This window comes from Neltuma alba, unplaced genomic scaffold (assembly GCF_004799145.2).
Source record: "Neltuma alba isolate B1F8T4 unplaced genomic scaffold, ASM479914v2 tig00006191_pilon, whole genome shotgun sequence".
NCBI classification, from domain to species: Eukaryota; Viridiplantae; Streptophyta; class Magnoliopsida; order Fabales; family Fabaceae; genus Neltuma; species Neltuma alba.
Window position 1 is genome coordinate 28,138 of NW_021634381.1, and position 16,676 is coordinate 44,813.

General features: G+C 34.6%; 2 protein-coding genes across 2 annotated transcripts; one reads left to right on the forward strand and one right to left on the reverse strand.

Annotated features, from left to right (window-relative positions):
- Positions 1-847: 847 nt before the first annotated feature.
- On the forward strand, positions 848-2,352 carry LOC114749829 (transcription factor MYB106-like). The gene is made up of 4 exons (XM_028938369.1): positions 848-980; positions 1,116-1,245; positions 1,449-1,725; positions 1,810-2,352. Exons 1-4 carry the CDS (start codon positions 848-850, stop codon positions 2,350-2,352), a joined length of 1,083 nt encoding a protein of 360 aa, XP_028794202.1.
- Positions 2,353-10,951: 8,599 nt separating this feature from the next.
- Positions 10,952-13,267, reverse strand: LOC114749832 (galactoside 2-alpha-L-fucosyltransferase-like). Its single transcript, XM_028938372.1, has 2 exons — positions 12,984-13,267; positions 10,952-12,423 (listed from the first exon to the last, which is right to left on the reverse strand). The coding sequence occupies exons 1-2, from the start codon at positions 13,156-13,158 to the stop codon at positions 10,952-10,954; spliced, it is 1,647 nt and encodes a 548-aa protein (XP_028794205.1). The 5' UTR covers positions 13,159-13,267.
- Positions 13,268-16,676: the final 3,409 nt, after the last annotated feature.

A 16,676-nucleotide genomic window follows, 5' to 3' on the forward strand; every position in this document is an offset into this window, starting at 1 on the left:
ATTAGTGTATCATATATATATATATATATTAAATATTCATATCACTGAGACAGATTAATCTTTTACTTTGTTCCTTAATTTTCCTTTTTTGCATGATTCTTTCCAATCTATAAGACGCTGAACAAGTACATTTCTTGACTTTCTTGATATTGTCACCCACGTACATTCATTTCTTATGATTATTTATTTGGCAGTACTGAGGCGAGTACTTCTTTGATTAGATCGACCACATGCATGCTTTTAAAAGTTCAAATTAAAATTCAAAAAGTTACAAGGGCACTAGCTCTTCTGAGTAAGGTTATCATAGGGATGCCCCAGACCATGTAAAAGAGACAAAACCATGAACTGCTATATAACACATATGTATGCCAAAATTATAAGATATGAAACCTTACTAAGAAATGTAGATGTACAATAATGTTGTCTTTTAAATATGAGTATGGTGAATCATCAGTCAGACTGGTCCTTTTTCTTCGGTCTAATATGATCATTATAAACATAATTCATTACATCATATATATATATGGAAGATCTGCTATTTATAACTTGGATCTTTCTTCTGCATCTTTTCAACTTGCTTCAGCTCCATCTCTTGTCTCTTCTTGTCTTCTGTGTTCTGTCAATCCAACTCTTTCCTCCCTCTGTCCTTCTCTTCAGCATTTTTCAGAGACCACATTTATATATACGATCCATGTTTATGTAACCTCAATCGTCGCTGCCAGTTGCTCCCTTTCGACTTAGCTGATCGATCTGTTTCTTATTAGCTTGCTCCGCCTCTGGTGTTTATATATAGTTCTACTTCTCTCGCTCTCTCCGTGCAGCAAGCATTTCCCAGGTGGAAATCAAAATGGTGAAGTCGTCGCGAGGGGAGAAGGCAACCTTAAGGAAAGGACCATGGACTCCTGAGGAAGACCAGAAGCTCATGGCTTACATTCAACAACATGGCCATGGAAATTGGTCTTCCTTGCCTGCAAAAGCTGGTACGTGTAATCCCGCGACTTCAAATAACTCCACTATATTATGATATCTTGTTTCATCCGCAGACACGCATGTATGTATAACTTAGGAAAGAGGAATGAATTAAGTGTTTTTCATGTTTTCGACGACCAAACAAGGACTCCGAAGATGTGGGAAGAGCTGCAGACTGAGATGGACTAATTACCTAAGACCTGACATCAAACGAGGCAACTTCAGCTCGCAAGAAGACCAAACCATTATTCAACTTCATGCTCTTCTGGGAAACAGGTATGTCTCAAAACTCTTGTTAACAAATTCATGTGTTTGGGTTGATGATTGCTCAGCTGGTCAACCATAATGATTCCATTCGATCTAGAGTTTTCCTTTAAAGAAAATTAAACATGACATGATGTTTCCCTACACATGCGCGCACAACTTTTTATAAATATTATTCCCGAATCGTTTTTTGATGTTTATATTGCACGTACAAGATGGTCGGCTATAGCACTTCATTTGCCAAAAAGAACAGACAATGAGATCAAGAACCACTGGAACACCCACCTCAAGAAGAGGCTCACCAGAATGGGAATAGACCCCACCACTCACAAACCCATAAACGACGCCGTACACGGCCAGTCCAAGGACGCAGCCAACATCAACCACATGGCTCAGTGGGAGACTGCTCGGCTCCAAGCCGAATCCAGACTGGTCAGAGAATCCAAGCTTCGGCTCCAGATCAACGAGCTTATCGGCTCCTTCTGTTCCCAAGCTTCTCCCACTCGACTCGTGCTCAACAAGATCACACGTCTGCCGTCACCACCTCCCTGCCTCAACGTCCTCAGTGCATGGCAGAATTCATGGTCGCCGACGTCGCAGTCTCCAACTCCGGCAACTACTGCTGATAACATCCCCAAAATGCATAGCATGTATGCCATGATGCTCGCCACCGAGGACGACCTCAAGTCGCCGACGTCGACGTTAAGCTTCCCAGACACCATTTTCCTCAGCTCCAACACTAGTGCTGATAGTAATATGACCAACTTTGGACTTATCAATCAAAGCTTATTACTTCCTTATTCTTCCAACGCCGGAGGGGACAGTGCAATAATCATGAAAGAAGCGAGTGATGGTGCGTCATATTGGGAAAACTCAGTGGGAAGCTTGATGAGAGACGACGACATTATGGTGGCCGTGGAAGGATTCAGATCAAGAGGTTATAACTGTAATAATTCCATGGCAGGCCTGCACAATGACGGTGTGTTGGCGTATGGATTCAATGAGATCTCACCACAACAAAACCTGGGAGTCTTAAACGTCGGAGAAGAAGGAAGCACCAACTTTGAGGAGAAGCATTATTGGGAAACCATACTCAACTTGGTCAATGATTTTCCCTGATCACCTGCAATTTCCCTGTGTCATGTGACGCATAAATGATGGAGCTGTTTTGTTAATTAAACTAGATTCGCTTTGAATTAGCAGTAATCAATAAAGGCACAAAAATATTAGTATCGATCATGATGTCATACCATGCATGTTTTATGCAGAATTTCTCCTTAAATGCTTTCCTTAGTTTACTAACCCTTTTGACTATATAAATCATTACTATTATTATAAATGACAATTAATCTGTCGTTTTAAGTGGAGGGTTTAATTAGTTGAGTGAATCACTTGACTTATCTGAATCAAAGCTTTATCAGCTATAGGTTTAGCTTTCTGATGAAATGATGTGTTTTTATTTTTGGCCAAAACACGCTTAACCTCCCTTAGTTTTAGCTCTCTTGGATATAATCTCCCTCATCTTTAAAATTTTAAAAATCACACCTTTAACTTTTGTAATTTGACATTTAACCTCCTTATCGTTAAATGGCTGTTAAATCTAACAGTTTAGATGCCACATCAAATTATTCTAAATTATATGGTAGATGACATGTAATTTTTATTACTTTATTTATTTATCTTGGCTTAAAAATCATAATTACACTAAAGGATGCTTTTGTGATTCTACCCATTATAATCCCTAATTCCCTGTCTCATTATCGTCCTGTTCTTCCGGTCTCTCAGCAAGTCGCAAGTCCTCCCCTTTTCAACGTTTTATTTATCTTCCCCATTCCAAAATCATGCTCATCACATTCTTCCTTTAAATCTGAACCCTCACGGGTGTCTTCTAAGTTGGTCATCGTCTAATTCATTGATGCTTCCCATCTCATCACTTTCATCATAGTCAGAACGTACATCTCCGTGATCTCCGAGTTCCCTCCAATCAAGGATGACGTTGTTTACATGTGGTTCACTTTGATCTTCTTTTGCCACACCGTTCTTCTCTTCTCGAATCATTTGTTATTCCTCTTGAGGTGTTGGAAAATCTTCATATTTGCGGTTGCCGCATTTGTACAAAAATCCCGCCATTTTGCAGATTATGAGAGAATTGTTTCAGGGATGATTGAGCACAATAACAAGATCCTGAAATTAGAAGTATGAAAAATTGGTATTACTAGGATTTAAGAAGATCACAAAAGCTGGAATGCACAAGAATAAATTTTTGAATGAAGATCATGGCAAGAAGATGAATCGAGTTGATAGGGTAGGGAACTAGGGATGACTTAAGCGAGTGAAACTGGGATAAAGACGATGCGAATTATTAATGATTACTATTCTTAGAATTTTGAATTACAAAACTGCCCTTCAGTTTTAAGCCAAAATAAATAAATAAAAAAAGTAATGAAAATTACATATCATTTGCCACATAATTTAAAACATACAATTTGATGTGGCATTTACTCCGTTAGATTTAATGGTCATTTTAACAATAGGGGATTAAAAGTCAAATTATGAAAGTTGAATGTGTGATTTTTAAACTTTTAAAGATGAGAAGGTTATACGCAAAAAGGCTAAAGTTAAGGGGGTTATGTATAATTTGGCCTTTATTTTATAGTATAGCTTTATAAAATATGAATGATGTCTAAATATATTACATGAACCGGCCGTAGCTTCTATTTTAAGCATACACACACACACATGTATATATAAGCCCTTGAGAATGAAAGATAAGGAAAGTTTGGTAGAATCCTTTATGGCGTCTGCATATATGTGTTGTATAATATTATTGTCGGCCTCGCATATATGGGGGAACATTGCTCATTTTTTGAACTGATGGACATTGCTCAGTTGAGAGAAAGACGTACGCCAATTTTTTTTTTTTTACCAGCAAAGACGTACGCCAATTGAGGACTCTCTCTCTCTCTCTCTCTATATATATATATATAGTAAGATTCTGCTGACACACCAATTCAATCAATTTCTCTGATGTTTCATCAGAGCTTATTTATTTTTGGGTAGGCACGGAGAATCCTCAAGAGACGGGAGGCGATCGATATGGTAATAATGAGGAATCAAAGCCCCCCTTTGTTTTAATTGCAAGAGAAAAGGGTTCTGATCGATGGACAGGCAATAGAAAAGACAAACAAACACGCAAAGGGCACTGAATGAAATGATGTGAATTGTGTGCAGAACGGTAAATCGTGGCAAAATGGGAGAGAAGAGGTACAAATTAGCGAGGTAAGGTTTGTCTGATTACAACTATAGAAGATTTGAGGAATATAAATGAAACCCACTTAAATTCTAAGAGACTCGAATGTTGCAGAGAATATATACTTCGCAAAGTGGCAAGAAAGCATTCCCAAGGGCAGATTTAAGTATTATCGGTTCCAATTGAGGGTAGCTCTGTCAAAGGCATTTTATTTATTTATACAAACTTGAATTTGAGGCGTCATTCTTAAAGCTGCTGAAATTCCTTCACTAGGACCAACGCCTGCCGGTATTCCCTCTTATAATATACTATTTCCAGTTCTGAATATAACAACTAGTTGACTAATTTAAAGAGATAAAAAAATAAGTTAAATTAGTTATTTGTAATAAATAGGTATTGTCTTTTCTAAAATGTTTTTATTAATCAAGTATGTTGGTTAGAACTATGATTATTAGAAAGACTACCTTAAAAAAAATTACATAAATATGAGAGACAAAATAAATTGGGGTCTTATAATTAGAACCAAAATAAAAGTCAAATAAGGTCTTATATTAAGGAGCAGAGGTAGTAGATCCAAAAAGATTGCTTTAAAAAAAAAGTGTGTGCATGTGTGTGTACATAAAATGCATGAGTAAATCTTATACTACCTCCGGTCCTAATTATAAGACCCAGTTGACTTATTTGAAGAGATTAAGGAAGTAAGTTAAGTTAGTTATTTGTAATAAATAAGTGTTATTATTCCTAAAATATCCTTGCTAATTAAGTGTATTGGCTAGAACTATCATTATTAGAAGGACTATCTTGGAAAAAAAATGTATAAATATGAGAGACAAAATGGATTGGGGTCTTATAATTAGGACCAAACAAAAAGTCAAACGGGATATTATATTAAGGACCGGAGGTAGTATATAGTTTTAATCCCTTTGTGTAACTGTTTTTTTTTTTCCCTGGTTTTCTTGTATGACTGCATGATTAAAAGAAGCTTGATCTATGTAGATCTTTCTCAACTTCTTAAATTAAATCATTATATTTGTATTAGTTATGCATACTTTCATTTTAATAGAAAAGTATTAGCTTCACTCCTTAATATAAGAACGAGTTGACTAATCTGAGTAGATTAAGAAAATTAGTTAAGTTAGTCACTTGCAATAAATAGATGTTATCTTTTTTAAAATACCCTTACTAATCAAATGTCATTTAATAAAATCTTTTTATCCTTATACATGTGTTTTTTTAATACGCTATCTCTGAGGAATTGGGCACATACAAGGGCAAACATGTGGAATGCCGGGGCACACGTACGTGATAATTACGCTGTTTTTTTAATGCTTAGATTTATTGACATAAACTATATGTCATCTTCCATTATAAATCTTTTTATAATTTTGCAACGAACTCACTTCAATTGCACATCCAACTTGCGCAATTGCTAAGTTAATCCTCAGCGTGTGTTAATATTATCACCCCATGCAAGGGGCCCTCTTGCTTTTTCCTCGTGGATATATATATACTACACACACACACACACAGAGTATATATATTAATCTGTCTCCCAAGTTTAATAATTTTTTCTCCAGCCATCTCTCTTGAAGAATATATTTGGCCCGGGGGGGTCATTGATGAGGTAATCAGATAGGGTATATATGGGGAAACCAATTAATACATATTTATTATTATAGATGATTAACTTAATTAATTTTTTTTAATATCCATAAATTAGTTATCTGTAGCTCTCTTATTTAGGATTGGAGGTAGTGTATATATTAGTTTAGGTTTTTATCTTTAACATTAATTAATAAATAATGTTTGAAAAAAAGAGAGTTGATGATTAAGAAAAGAAATTATGCATAACGGTATAAAAAACATAAAAATAATAAAAGAATGCAATTATAATTATATGCATATTATATACATCATAATAGAAGACAGTTTCATTATTGAAATGCTAACAATTGATTTTCTTTGGCCTAAGCCATTCAGTTTATGGGACTCTATAAAGCAACAACACTCATACACACACAACACACACTAGTACACTACCTCCAGTTCTTAATATAATATCTTATTTGACTTTTATTTTGGTTTTAAATATAAGACTCTAATCTACTTTGTCTCTCATACTTATGTATTTTTTCCTAAGGTAATCCTTCTAATAATGGTAGTTCTAGCCAATACACTTGATTAACAAAGATATTTTAGAAAAGACAATACCTATTTGTTATAAATAACTAACTTAACTTATTTTTTTAATCTTTCCAAACTAATTAACTAACTCTTATAACTAAGACCAGAGCCAGTATATCATTGTATCAATGTAGAACTCTATATGGGTTGGAAGATCTCCAGGATGATGTCCACTTTCTTTTTTTAATCGCTTTCAAAACATACACTTCGTTTTAATTTTACCATATAATTTAAGACATGTATATATTATTTGCCTGTATTTGCCGGCCACTTCCTGAAAAACAGAAGCCCACTTCTTCCATCCTCATCAAGCGAGATGAACAATGGAAAGAGAAAGCTAGCCTGTCTCTTACGGTATATAAACAAATCGATCAAAATCACTTCAATAAATAATCAAAATGCATCATTGTATGTACGTTATGATGCTCGCCACCAACGCCCCCGACGTCGGCGTACGCTGAGCTTCCCCAGCTCCGACGTGACCGGTAGAAATTTCAACTTTGGTCTTAGCAATCAAAATGCTTACTTTCTTCTTCCTCCACTACCATCGCGGACAATAATGAAGCATGGGGAAACATAACGTGCGAAGCTCGTGGGAGACGACGATATTATGGCGGTGGTGGGAGCATGAGGAGGAAGAGGCTATAACGAGAACTTTACTGACACATGGAAGGCCTTCAAAAGGACGATGATGTGATAGTTGAGAATTCACCGCCAGAAATTCAACATGGGAATCTTCAACGCCAGTTTTTAGGAGAAGCATTATTGGAACACCATATTTGTCATAGAGGTTGAGAGATGACATGATTTATCATTCATATTTGTGAATAATTTACAATAGTTTGGTATTCAAATGTAATCTTCTCGTATTATTTATTATTAGCCACTTTCAGTATTTTTCACATCAATAAAAAAAATTTAAACTATATTAATTTTTTATTAAAATATAATAACTTTTTAACTTTGTCTCTATTTAATATATTCATCTTTAAAAAACTATTTATACTATAATAAATAAAAAATAGTACATTCATATTAAAAGTTTAATAAAGTGACTTGTAAAAAGAAAAAAAAACTCCACTCTTTCTATCTTATAAATAGGATGAGAGGAGTATTCTCTGTGGTTTTTTTTAGTATAATAAGACATCAATTATGTATTTCCTCTTAATATTTCTAATTCTTAGATAGATGCATTAGATATTTTTAACTTAATTATAGATTTACTTTTTAAGTTCATTTTTTCTAAGGGGCCCCTGCAAATGTCATGGACAAGGATAGGAAATCGGAAAAGGTAGTTCGAACTCATCTTTAATTAGATTATCTTTGTGTGGTTTCTTAAATATAAGCTTCCCTTGGGCAGAGATAGAAGAGTGGTGTCAGAACAACGTGTAGGAGTAGGTTCAACTTTATATGAAAGTTATGAAGTTTGGTTGAATCTTTTAAAGATTGTTGACATATACATACGTGCTATTCATTTACGTACGGTATTGTTTAATTGAGCGCATTAGATTCAATTTGAGGATAAGATGGCGTCCTTCCCACCCCCGGGGCCTCTTTTTTTTTGGCTTTGTTTTTCATACATTGACGCTGGTGACTGCGCACCAGGGAAGGAGTTCCAATCAAATACTTTTCTGTTTCTTCCATAATTTCTGGATTTCGTAATATTTTTTTCACTATTTTGTTGGAAAAATGGAGAATAAATCAGTCATTATTAAAAATTTAATTAACAAATAGGATTTAAAGACTTTGTGTAACTTATCTTCCTTTGTATGCAATAATCTTACTTTGTGCGATCTGCAACTTAAGTTCTTTTTGTGCAAATAAAATTCTTTTATATGCAAGTCATCTTTACTATGTGTAAATTAATTCCTTATATCCAAATAACGTTTTGTGTAAATCATCTTCTCTTTGTACAACTTAATTTCCTTTGAGTGCAACTAATATTTCCTTGTGTAATTAATCATCTTAAGGACCATTTGCTAATTAAATTTGTAATGAGGGATTTATCCCAATTTTTTCTAGTTTGGTTCCTCTATTCTCGATTTATTTAAATTAGCATTTAATGTTAATTTTATATTAGCCACGGATTTAGTATAAAAACAAGAGAATATGACAGTGATTTAAGTAAAAGCCATTAGTAGCACCTAGTATATATTTTAAACTAATTTTTTTGGTGCATTGTTGTTCTTAAAGTAATTTTCTCAACAATAATAAGTGTCATAAACTTAGGATGCCAGTCTTATTGAATAAATATGTTAGTACACACAAAAAAATTATTTTAGGATGCTAGGTATTAACGAAACATAATTTAGGATGCTAAATACACTAAAACTTAGGAGGTGTAAGGTTTTCCTTGAAAGTGCCTTTTAAAAATATTTTCATGTAAGCCAAGATAAAACTCTTCTCACATACTTTGTATTTCATAAAATCATTTTTAAAACTATAGTTTGGTTTTTATCAAAACACTTCCTTAGCTTAGAATACTAAATGTTATTTAAAAGTATTTTAGGGCAGTGAGTACTACTTAGCCCAATCAACAATTTAGTTACAATCCTTAATATTAGAGCTAGTTTGACATTCAATTTGGTTCTAAATATAAGACCTCAATTCATTTTGTTTCTCACATTTATTCTTTTTTTTTAAAGGTAGTCCTTGTAGTAATTGCATATTTTAAAGATTTTATCAAATGGTGATTTTAACTAAGGCACATGATTAGCAAGGATATTTTAGGGAAGACAACACTTATTTATTATAAATAACTAACTTAACTAATTTTCTTAATATAATCAAATTAATTAAATTAAAATAATTCTTATATTAAGGATTGGACGGAATAAATGGCCTTAGTGGGTGGCTTCCATGTGTAGTAGTAATCTCTTCCTCTGAACTCATTTGATGGGCAGATGCAAGTAATTAAGTTAAAAGCGTCGCTACGAAACCAATACTCCACCAGCTTGGAGTTTTAACAATCTTAAGGCAAGAGTTTTTTTTTTGTACAAAAATTTTAAAAAAAGGGTCGGGCTCACCCGGGACCCAAGGACAGAAAAATTAACTTATGATCCACTAAGACCTGTCTCCTATAGGCATAGGAACATGACAACTAAGTTTTTTTTTTTTTAAAGTCCAATAAGTAGGAATTTTTCAGCTTTAATAAGCCGTGAATATGCATCCCCAACAGGAACGAGGAACGAGGGGTTTTTAAGGTAAGAGTTTTTTTTTTTTTGGTACAAGGCAAGAGTTGATTGCATATTTACGATGTTATGACTCTTACATCTAGGAGGCCGATGAATTATTGGGCCAGCACATGCAGCCTTTCAAGTACAAAGTTGACCCATAAATGAAAGGGGGATTATTCTGGTCATGAGGGCTGTAATATATACATTTATCAATCCACATCCAAAATAATTTTTGCAATAAGCACTTTAGTCTCACTAAATTGGGATTTACAGTTGGAAAGCAATATGCTCATACTCTCACGAAACATAGCCCATCATCACAACTTCTGAAGCGTGAAAGCCACAAAGTACACATATGAATCGTATAAAAATAAAATGGACTTATAATGTATAGCACTAATTTCTTGTCACGCTTCATTTTACTTAGATATACTTTAGCGTGAAAGCCAACAGGAGGAGTTAGGAGAGGGCTACCCACTGAAGATTTTGATCGGATGGGCTAACCAGCTGGAGGTTGAGTAGGGCGCCGTAATGTGGAGCTGTTGGGGAATAGGCTCTTGGGGGCTGCATTATCATGAGCCCCATGCATATTAGAAAGATTACCTTAAGCAGGGGCTTTTATGAGGCCTTAAGCACTTCAGCTCCAACAATTAGCTTTTGGAGTGTGATTCCTTCATGGACTTATGCTCATTACATATATTATTTTAAAAAATTGTGGGCATCTGAATTTTAATATCACTTTCAATCCTAAATATAAAATCTAGTTTATAATAAATTTTAAATATAAGATAAAATTTGCAGCGTAAGCATCCGACGTAATATTCAATAAATACTCCTCCACTTTCCTAAACCGTGTGTGTAACTTTTAAAGGCAATACCTAAGTATTATTCCAAGTCTAATTCCTTAATAAAGAATAACATTCGGTTTTTACTTCTGAAAAACAAGCATGTTGACTTTTTCAATTTTCCAAAAGGTTATTCTCATATTAACTTTATTAAAAAGTTGATCACATAATACACTTGAAAAACTGTCACTCCTCTCTTTTCTGGCAAATTGCCTAACCAAATAGCTAAGATTGATCATACTACAAAATTGAGTTAAATCGAGTTAAATATCATCATGTCTGTCAACTAACTTGAGGCCCCAGCTCATATCTTCACAATGCCTCACATGAGGAACAAGATTGCCAGGATCAGCCCCCGTCTTTGCCTTGCAATCATAATTTGGTGGGGCATGAAAACATGGCTCCATTGAAATGACACGACCACAGGGTGGATCTGGTACAGTGCGATTCTCTGGTTTGAAGAGAATCAATGGCTTCAACCCTCCAAGGCCCTGGGCCACATACCCAAACGTTGACCATGCACTTGTGATTAAAACATCTGTTAGACTCAGAAGGTACATTTCAGCCCATGCCTTTCTATCGTGTGATTGCTTCTCTGTCTGCTGATATTCTTCATGGCTTGGCTGATAAATCCCAATCAAATCTCCAGTCACTGTGGGGTGTTCCCAATACATGTTTCTCAGATTCTCAAAGTACCCAGAACTTAAAGATGTCATCAAAATAGCTTTTGATTTTGGTTTTACTGATGGATCGGCAGAAGATTCTTGCTGATCAACTTCAGGCAGCAGATTCTGCTTCAATGTACAGGCCAGGATTTGGTCCATTACATGCTGATATGGCCCTGAGGAAGATTCAAAGACTCGAATCTGTATACCGATTGTCTCATCTGCTTTTGCTAAGTAGGTCCAATAATATCTAGTGATTAGGCCCCAAACTTGGTTACTGGGGTGAAAAAGATACCTACTCAGGTGGTGGAAAACAGTTGCTTTGTCGGGGAATAATCTACTTAGTTCTTGATCAAAAGAAGGGGACAAGAAGAGTGATGGAACAAAGTAGTTGTCAGATTTCATAATTAACCAAGGAACTCTGTTCATGGGTGTTTGGTGTTGATCACAGAATATAAGTCTATCATGGTCATCATAATCATGAACCAGATGAAGATATAAATATGAGGGAAACAATTCAGATGAAGCGTTTAGTTTGTTTCTCTTGAGCATGTTTCCATAAGAATTCGGAGTCTTCTGATTAAACTTATCAAACCTGCGTTTAAGAGGAAAATTAGTGGGTAGCAACCACGAGGTTTCTGGAAATGGCTCACAAAAAAGATCAGGCATGTCTTTTCCTGGGTCAATGAGCAGAACTCTGTTTGTAAGGATGGCATATAGAAAAGCCGATGCTACTGTTAAGATTCTGTTCCCCAAGCCACTAAAAGATACCCAGACAACATATTTACACTCTGAAGATTCTGCAGAGCTGACAATGTTTCTAGACCTAAGCTGTTTTATGGTCTTGTTATAGGATTTGGTGTAGGGTCCACAGCGTTTATGGAGATCTTCATAAGCGCGAAGCCTGGAGAGAAGATAAGGAGAAGGTTTATGGGGTGAAGGTTTCTTGTGATATAGCCAGGATTGGTACCTGCTTACGCAAGAGCCTTCATTAAACCCAGGAGGAAGAAGTCCCCCAAGAAATTTATCTTCTGACACGCTAGAGGACTGAGAGTAACCGTCTTCTGAGCCTGTGAATTCAAAAAAAAAAAAAAAGCCAACAGAAAATTAATAATTAAACAGATTATGCTGATTCTCTAGGGCCATGAAAAAATTGCCGGGAGAGAAAATTAGTAGATAGACAATTGACTGCAGAGTCTTAAAGCAAGCGAAACTATGGTGAAAAAAGTTCCATAGCGTACTACATAATTTCAATCATATATAACTTTTGACTAAAGTAATGGGGTCTGAATAACAGTAATTATTGTTTACGATGACGCTCTTTCCAATGTTCATTGCTTAGCACTCTCAAGTCTCTGTTCTTCATCTGCACAGTTCTACTATTCACGGAAACAAAGAAGAGTCACCGATCATTCATTCTCAAGCATCATGAATTCAAAAATTAATACGGGCACTGACTTATATATGTAAAAGACGATGGGATTCCACCAGGATGATGAATTTGTACCCCAAGACAATCAATAATGAAAATTCTAACCACTTATGCAGCACCATTTTACTTTACTCAAACTGAGACACCAGCATTAAACTAACAAATATAACTAACTATAATTCCAGGGAGGAATCGTACCTTGAGCCAGGGAGGAATCATTCCGAGACACTTTGTCCAGAACTCTTGCGTCGGCCAAACTCAGGGTTTGATTCGAGAATGATGAGAAGGGAAGGGAGAGTCTGAATGCGACGAAAAGAGGAAGAGATATCAAGCATATGGCGAGGATTTTTGTCGATAATTGATAGGAAGTCATAATGGAAGAGAAGACGGACGGCCGGGCTTGCTGCAAAATCGTTCAATCGAATTCAAACACGGCAATTAACGTTGAAGAGAGAAAAGGAAGGGAAATGCGAAAGATACAGAGAAGAAGAATAGGTAGAGGGAGGTTCGATGGAGGATTGGACTGGAAAGGAAGAGTGAGTGAGGAGTAGTGAGTACGTTGAATGCGGGAAACAATGGAAGCAAACGAGCTTCTTTGGTTCAAAGGGTTAGAGAAAGGCTTAAATCCACGTGGCGGATGAGTGAAGGCTGACTATATTTGTTATATTTGTTGTAACGCATTAATTATATCAATTGACATCATTCCTTTTATAATTGGATCGTGATAGTCCGTGCCTGACTATATTCATCCATGCCGGCATTTATTTCACATTCCAGTATTTCTTTGAGAAATTAGTGTCGGCATTGCACATAATTCAATAAATATATCTTAATTATAAGATCTCATTTATAGTTTATAAATAAAATTTTATAATCTTATAATTAAGACCAGAAGTAGTAATTCCATCTAATTTTTAATTATAAAATATAATTTCAAGTGACTGATGAAAAATAAAAAAATTACAGAGAAGTAGAATTATAAGGACTTGATAAAATTTAAAAAAACCTACGAGACTTGATTAAAATCAAGTAAAACTAGGAGGGCCTGATGAAAAAAAAGAAGAAAATTTTTGATTAAGGACCACATATAGGAATTAATTTCAAACAGTCTCTAAAAATTTTTGAAATATCACTGCAGGACCAAAGAACCAAATTAAAATTAAAATTAGGAGGAAGATTACAATAATACCTCTCATTTTTATTTTTTTTAAAAAGTAAATATTAATGGTCGCCAGAGGTCCTGCCACCAGTGCTTAGGTGGCCGCCACTAGAGGTTGGAGCTCCAGTGGCTGCTACTGTAGCTCGAGTGGCCGGAAGTTTTTTTTTTTAAAAATAAGATAGTCAAAAAAAGGTTTGAACCCATGACATCTTGGCACCCAAAGGTGATGTGACCACCAAGCCAAGCAAACTATTTAATCATGTAATGCAAATAAAGATTATAGATAACAAAACAAACACAAGTGTCCAAGTGTAAATGAACAAGTGAAATTTGACAATTTACAAGTAAAATTCAGCAATTTACAATAAAAATTAGGCAATTTATAAATAACATAATGGAATTCATAACCCCAAATGCAAGTGTTTAAGTATAAATGAGCAGGTGAAATTTAAAGATTTACAACAAAAGTTTATAGATTTACAACCTAAATTCGGCTATTGATCACAAGAAACACAAGAGAATTCACAACCTAAAATGTAAGTGTTTGAGTATGAATAAACAAGTGAAATTTAGCGATTTACAACAATAATTAAAATATTTACAACCCAAATTCAACGATTCATAAGAAACATGAATACTTGTATTTGAAGTTGTGAATTCTCTTGTTAGTTTTGTAATGTTTATGTTTCTTATGAATCATTGAATTTAGGTTGTAAATAATTGAATTTTACTTGTTCATTTACATTCAAACACTTACATTTTGGGTTATGAATTTTCTTATGTTTCTTGTGAATAGCCGAATTTATGTTATAAATCCATAAACTTTTGTTGTAAATTGTCAAATTTCACTTGCTTATTTACACTTAAACACTTTGCATTTGGGGTCGTGAATTCCATTTTATTATTTGTAAATTGTCAAATTTTTGTTGTAAATTGTTGAATTTTACTTGTAAATTGTCGAATTATACTTGTTCATTTATACTTGGATACTTACGTTTGCTTTGTTATATATATTTTTATTTACATGATATGATTAAATGGTTTGCTTGGCTTGGTGGTCATATTATTTTTGGTGTGTTAAAAGGTCATGGGTTCAAATCTTGGCCACCTTATTTTAAAAAAAAAACATTTCCGGCCATCAGAGCTACAGTAACAGCCACCGGAACTCCAATATTTGGTGACGGCCACCTGAGCGCCGGTGGCCGGAACTCTGACGGCCATTAATATTTATTTTTAAAAAAAATAAAAATAAGGGGTATTATTGTAATCTTACTCCTAATTTTAATTTCAATTTGGTCCTTTGGTCTTGCAGTAATATTTTAGAATATATTGGGGGCTATTTGAAATTAATTCCCATCTGCAGTCCTTAATTGAAATTTTTCTAAAAAAATATACATGTCTAATTAAAAATTCGATGAAACTATAGGGATTGCAAATTAAATTCTCCTAATAAATGTGCATATCACTTTGTTTGAAATACCCCCTTTTTCATGAAGATAGAAAGAGTATTAAATGTGAGTCATATTTTTATTGGGTTGAAGTATAAATTTGTTCTAAAAGTTTTTGTTTAGGAGTGTTGAGTCCTCAAAAGTTTTAAAATCATAACAACTTTACTCCGTAGTATTAAAAAAGCTAACATTTTTAATGGTAGAGAGCAAAATTGCTATGGGAATATTGAACCCAAAAAATTTTGAGGTGCCTAATACTTTTGAGTGAAAACTTTTGGGAGACAAATTTATGCCTTAATCCTATTTTTTATTTGCCTAAACCCTAAACAAAATGGGAAAATCAATAAAATTGTTTATTCGCCTCATTGAGTCAAAAATGGGAAAAACTGATATGCAAGTCTCTATAATTTTAATTAGTTTCTTATAACTTTAATGGCTGAAAAAAGAAAAAAAAGAGAGAAAGAACTGCAAGGACATGGTTAAAAATAATGTAATACCATATAGGACTTGATTAAAAACGGGAAAAAAAGGCTACAAGGACTTGATTAAAATGAGGTAAAACTATTTCTATTTGATTTTAACATATGATAAAAAACTTCTAATGTTAAATTAAAAATTAAAAATGATTTTTTTTAAGCCCATGTAATATTTATGCTGAAAATGGTTGTAAAAGATATATTCTGTAAAATTTATCCGAAAAAGAAAAAATAAAATAAAAAAGCACACTGAGATGCCCGGCGCATGCATGGATGGATTGGATATTTGGATGATATATATGGCGGCCGCTATCACCGACACCGAACGAACTTGCCTCCACTACACATAAAAACTGATACTGCATCATGATGAGTCATGATATCACTATATATCATCGTTCTTATACTCACACCTCTCCCTCATTCCCTTCGCTCCACGTGTCTCTCTCCCCTTGCCCCCACCTCTCGCCCTCCCCCTCCCAAGTGAAGACACCACAGTCATTCTCTCTCGTCCTTCCACTCCTTGTACGTACTTTTCCACCACTTCTATAAGTTCTTGTTCATGTACACATTATGGTCATATACAACTTTAGATACTGTGCTCTCCATTTTTTCGGTTGATGTTGCGGGTCTACTCACAGTATTTCCAGGTTTGCTCTTGCATTCTCTTTCACAACTTCATTCTTCTGCTAACTACTCACCCGTTTGGCCATTTCTCCTATATCTATATATATATATACGCACACACACTGTATGTCTTCATGCTAAGCTTGCAGACATATGGTGCATTAGTTCTGAGTGTTTGTCT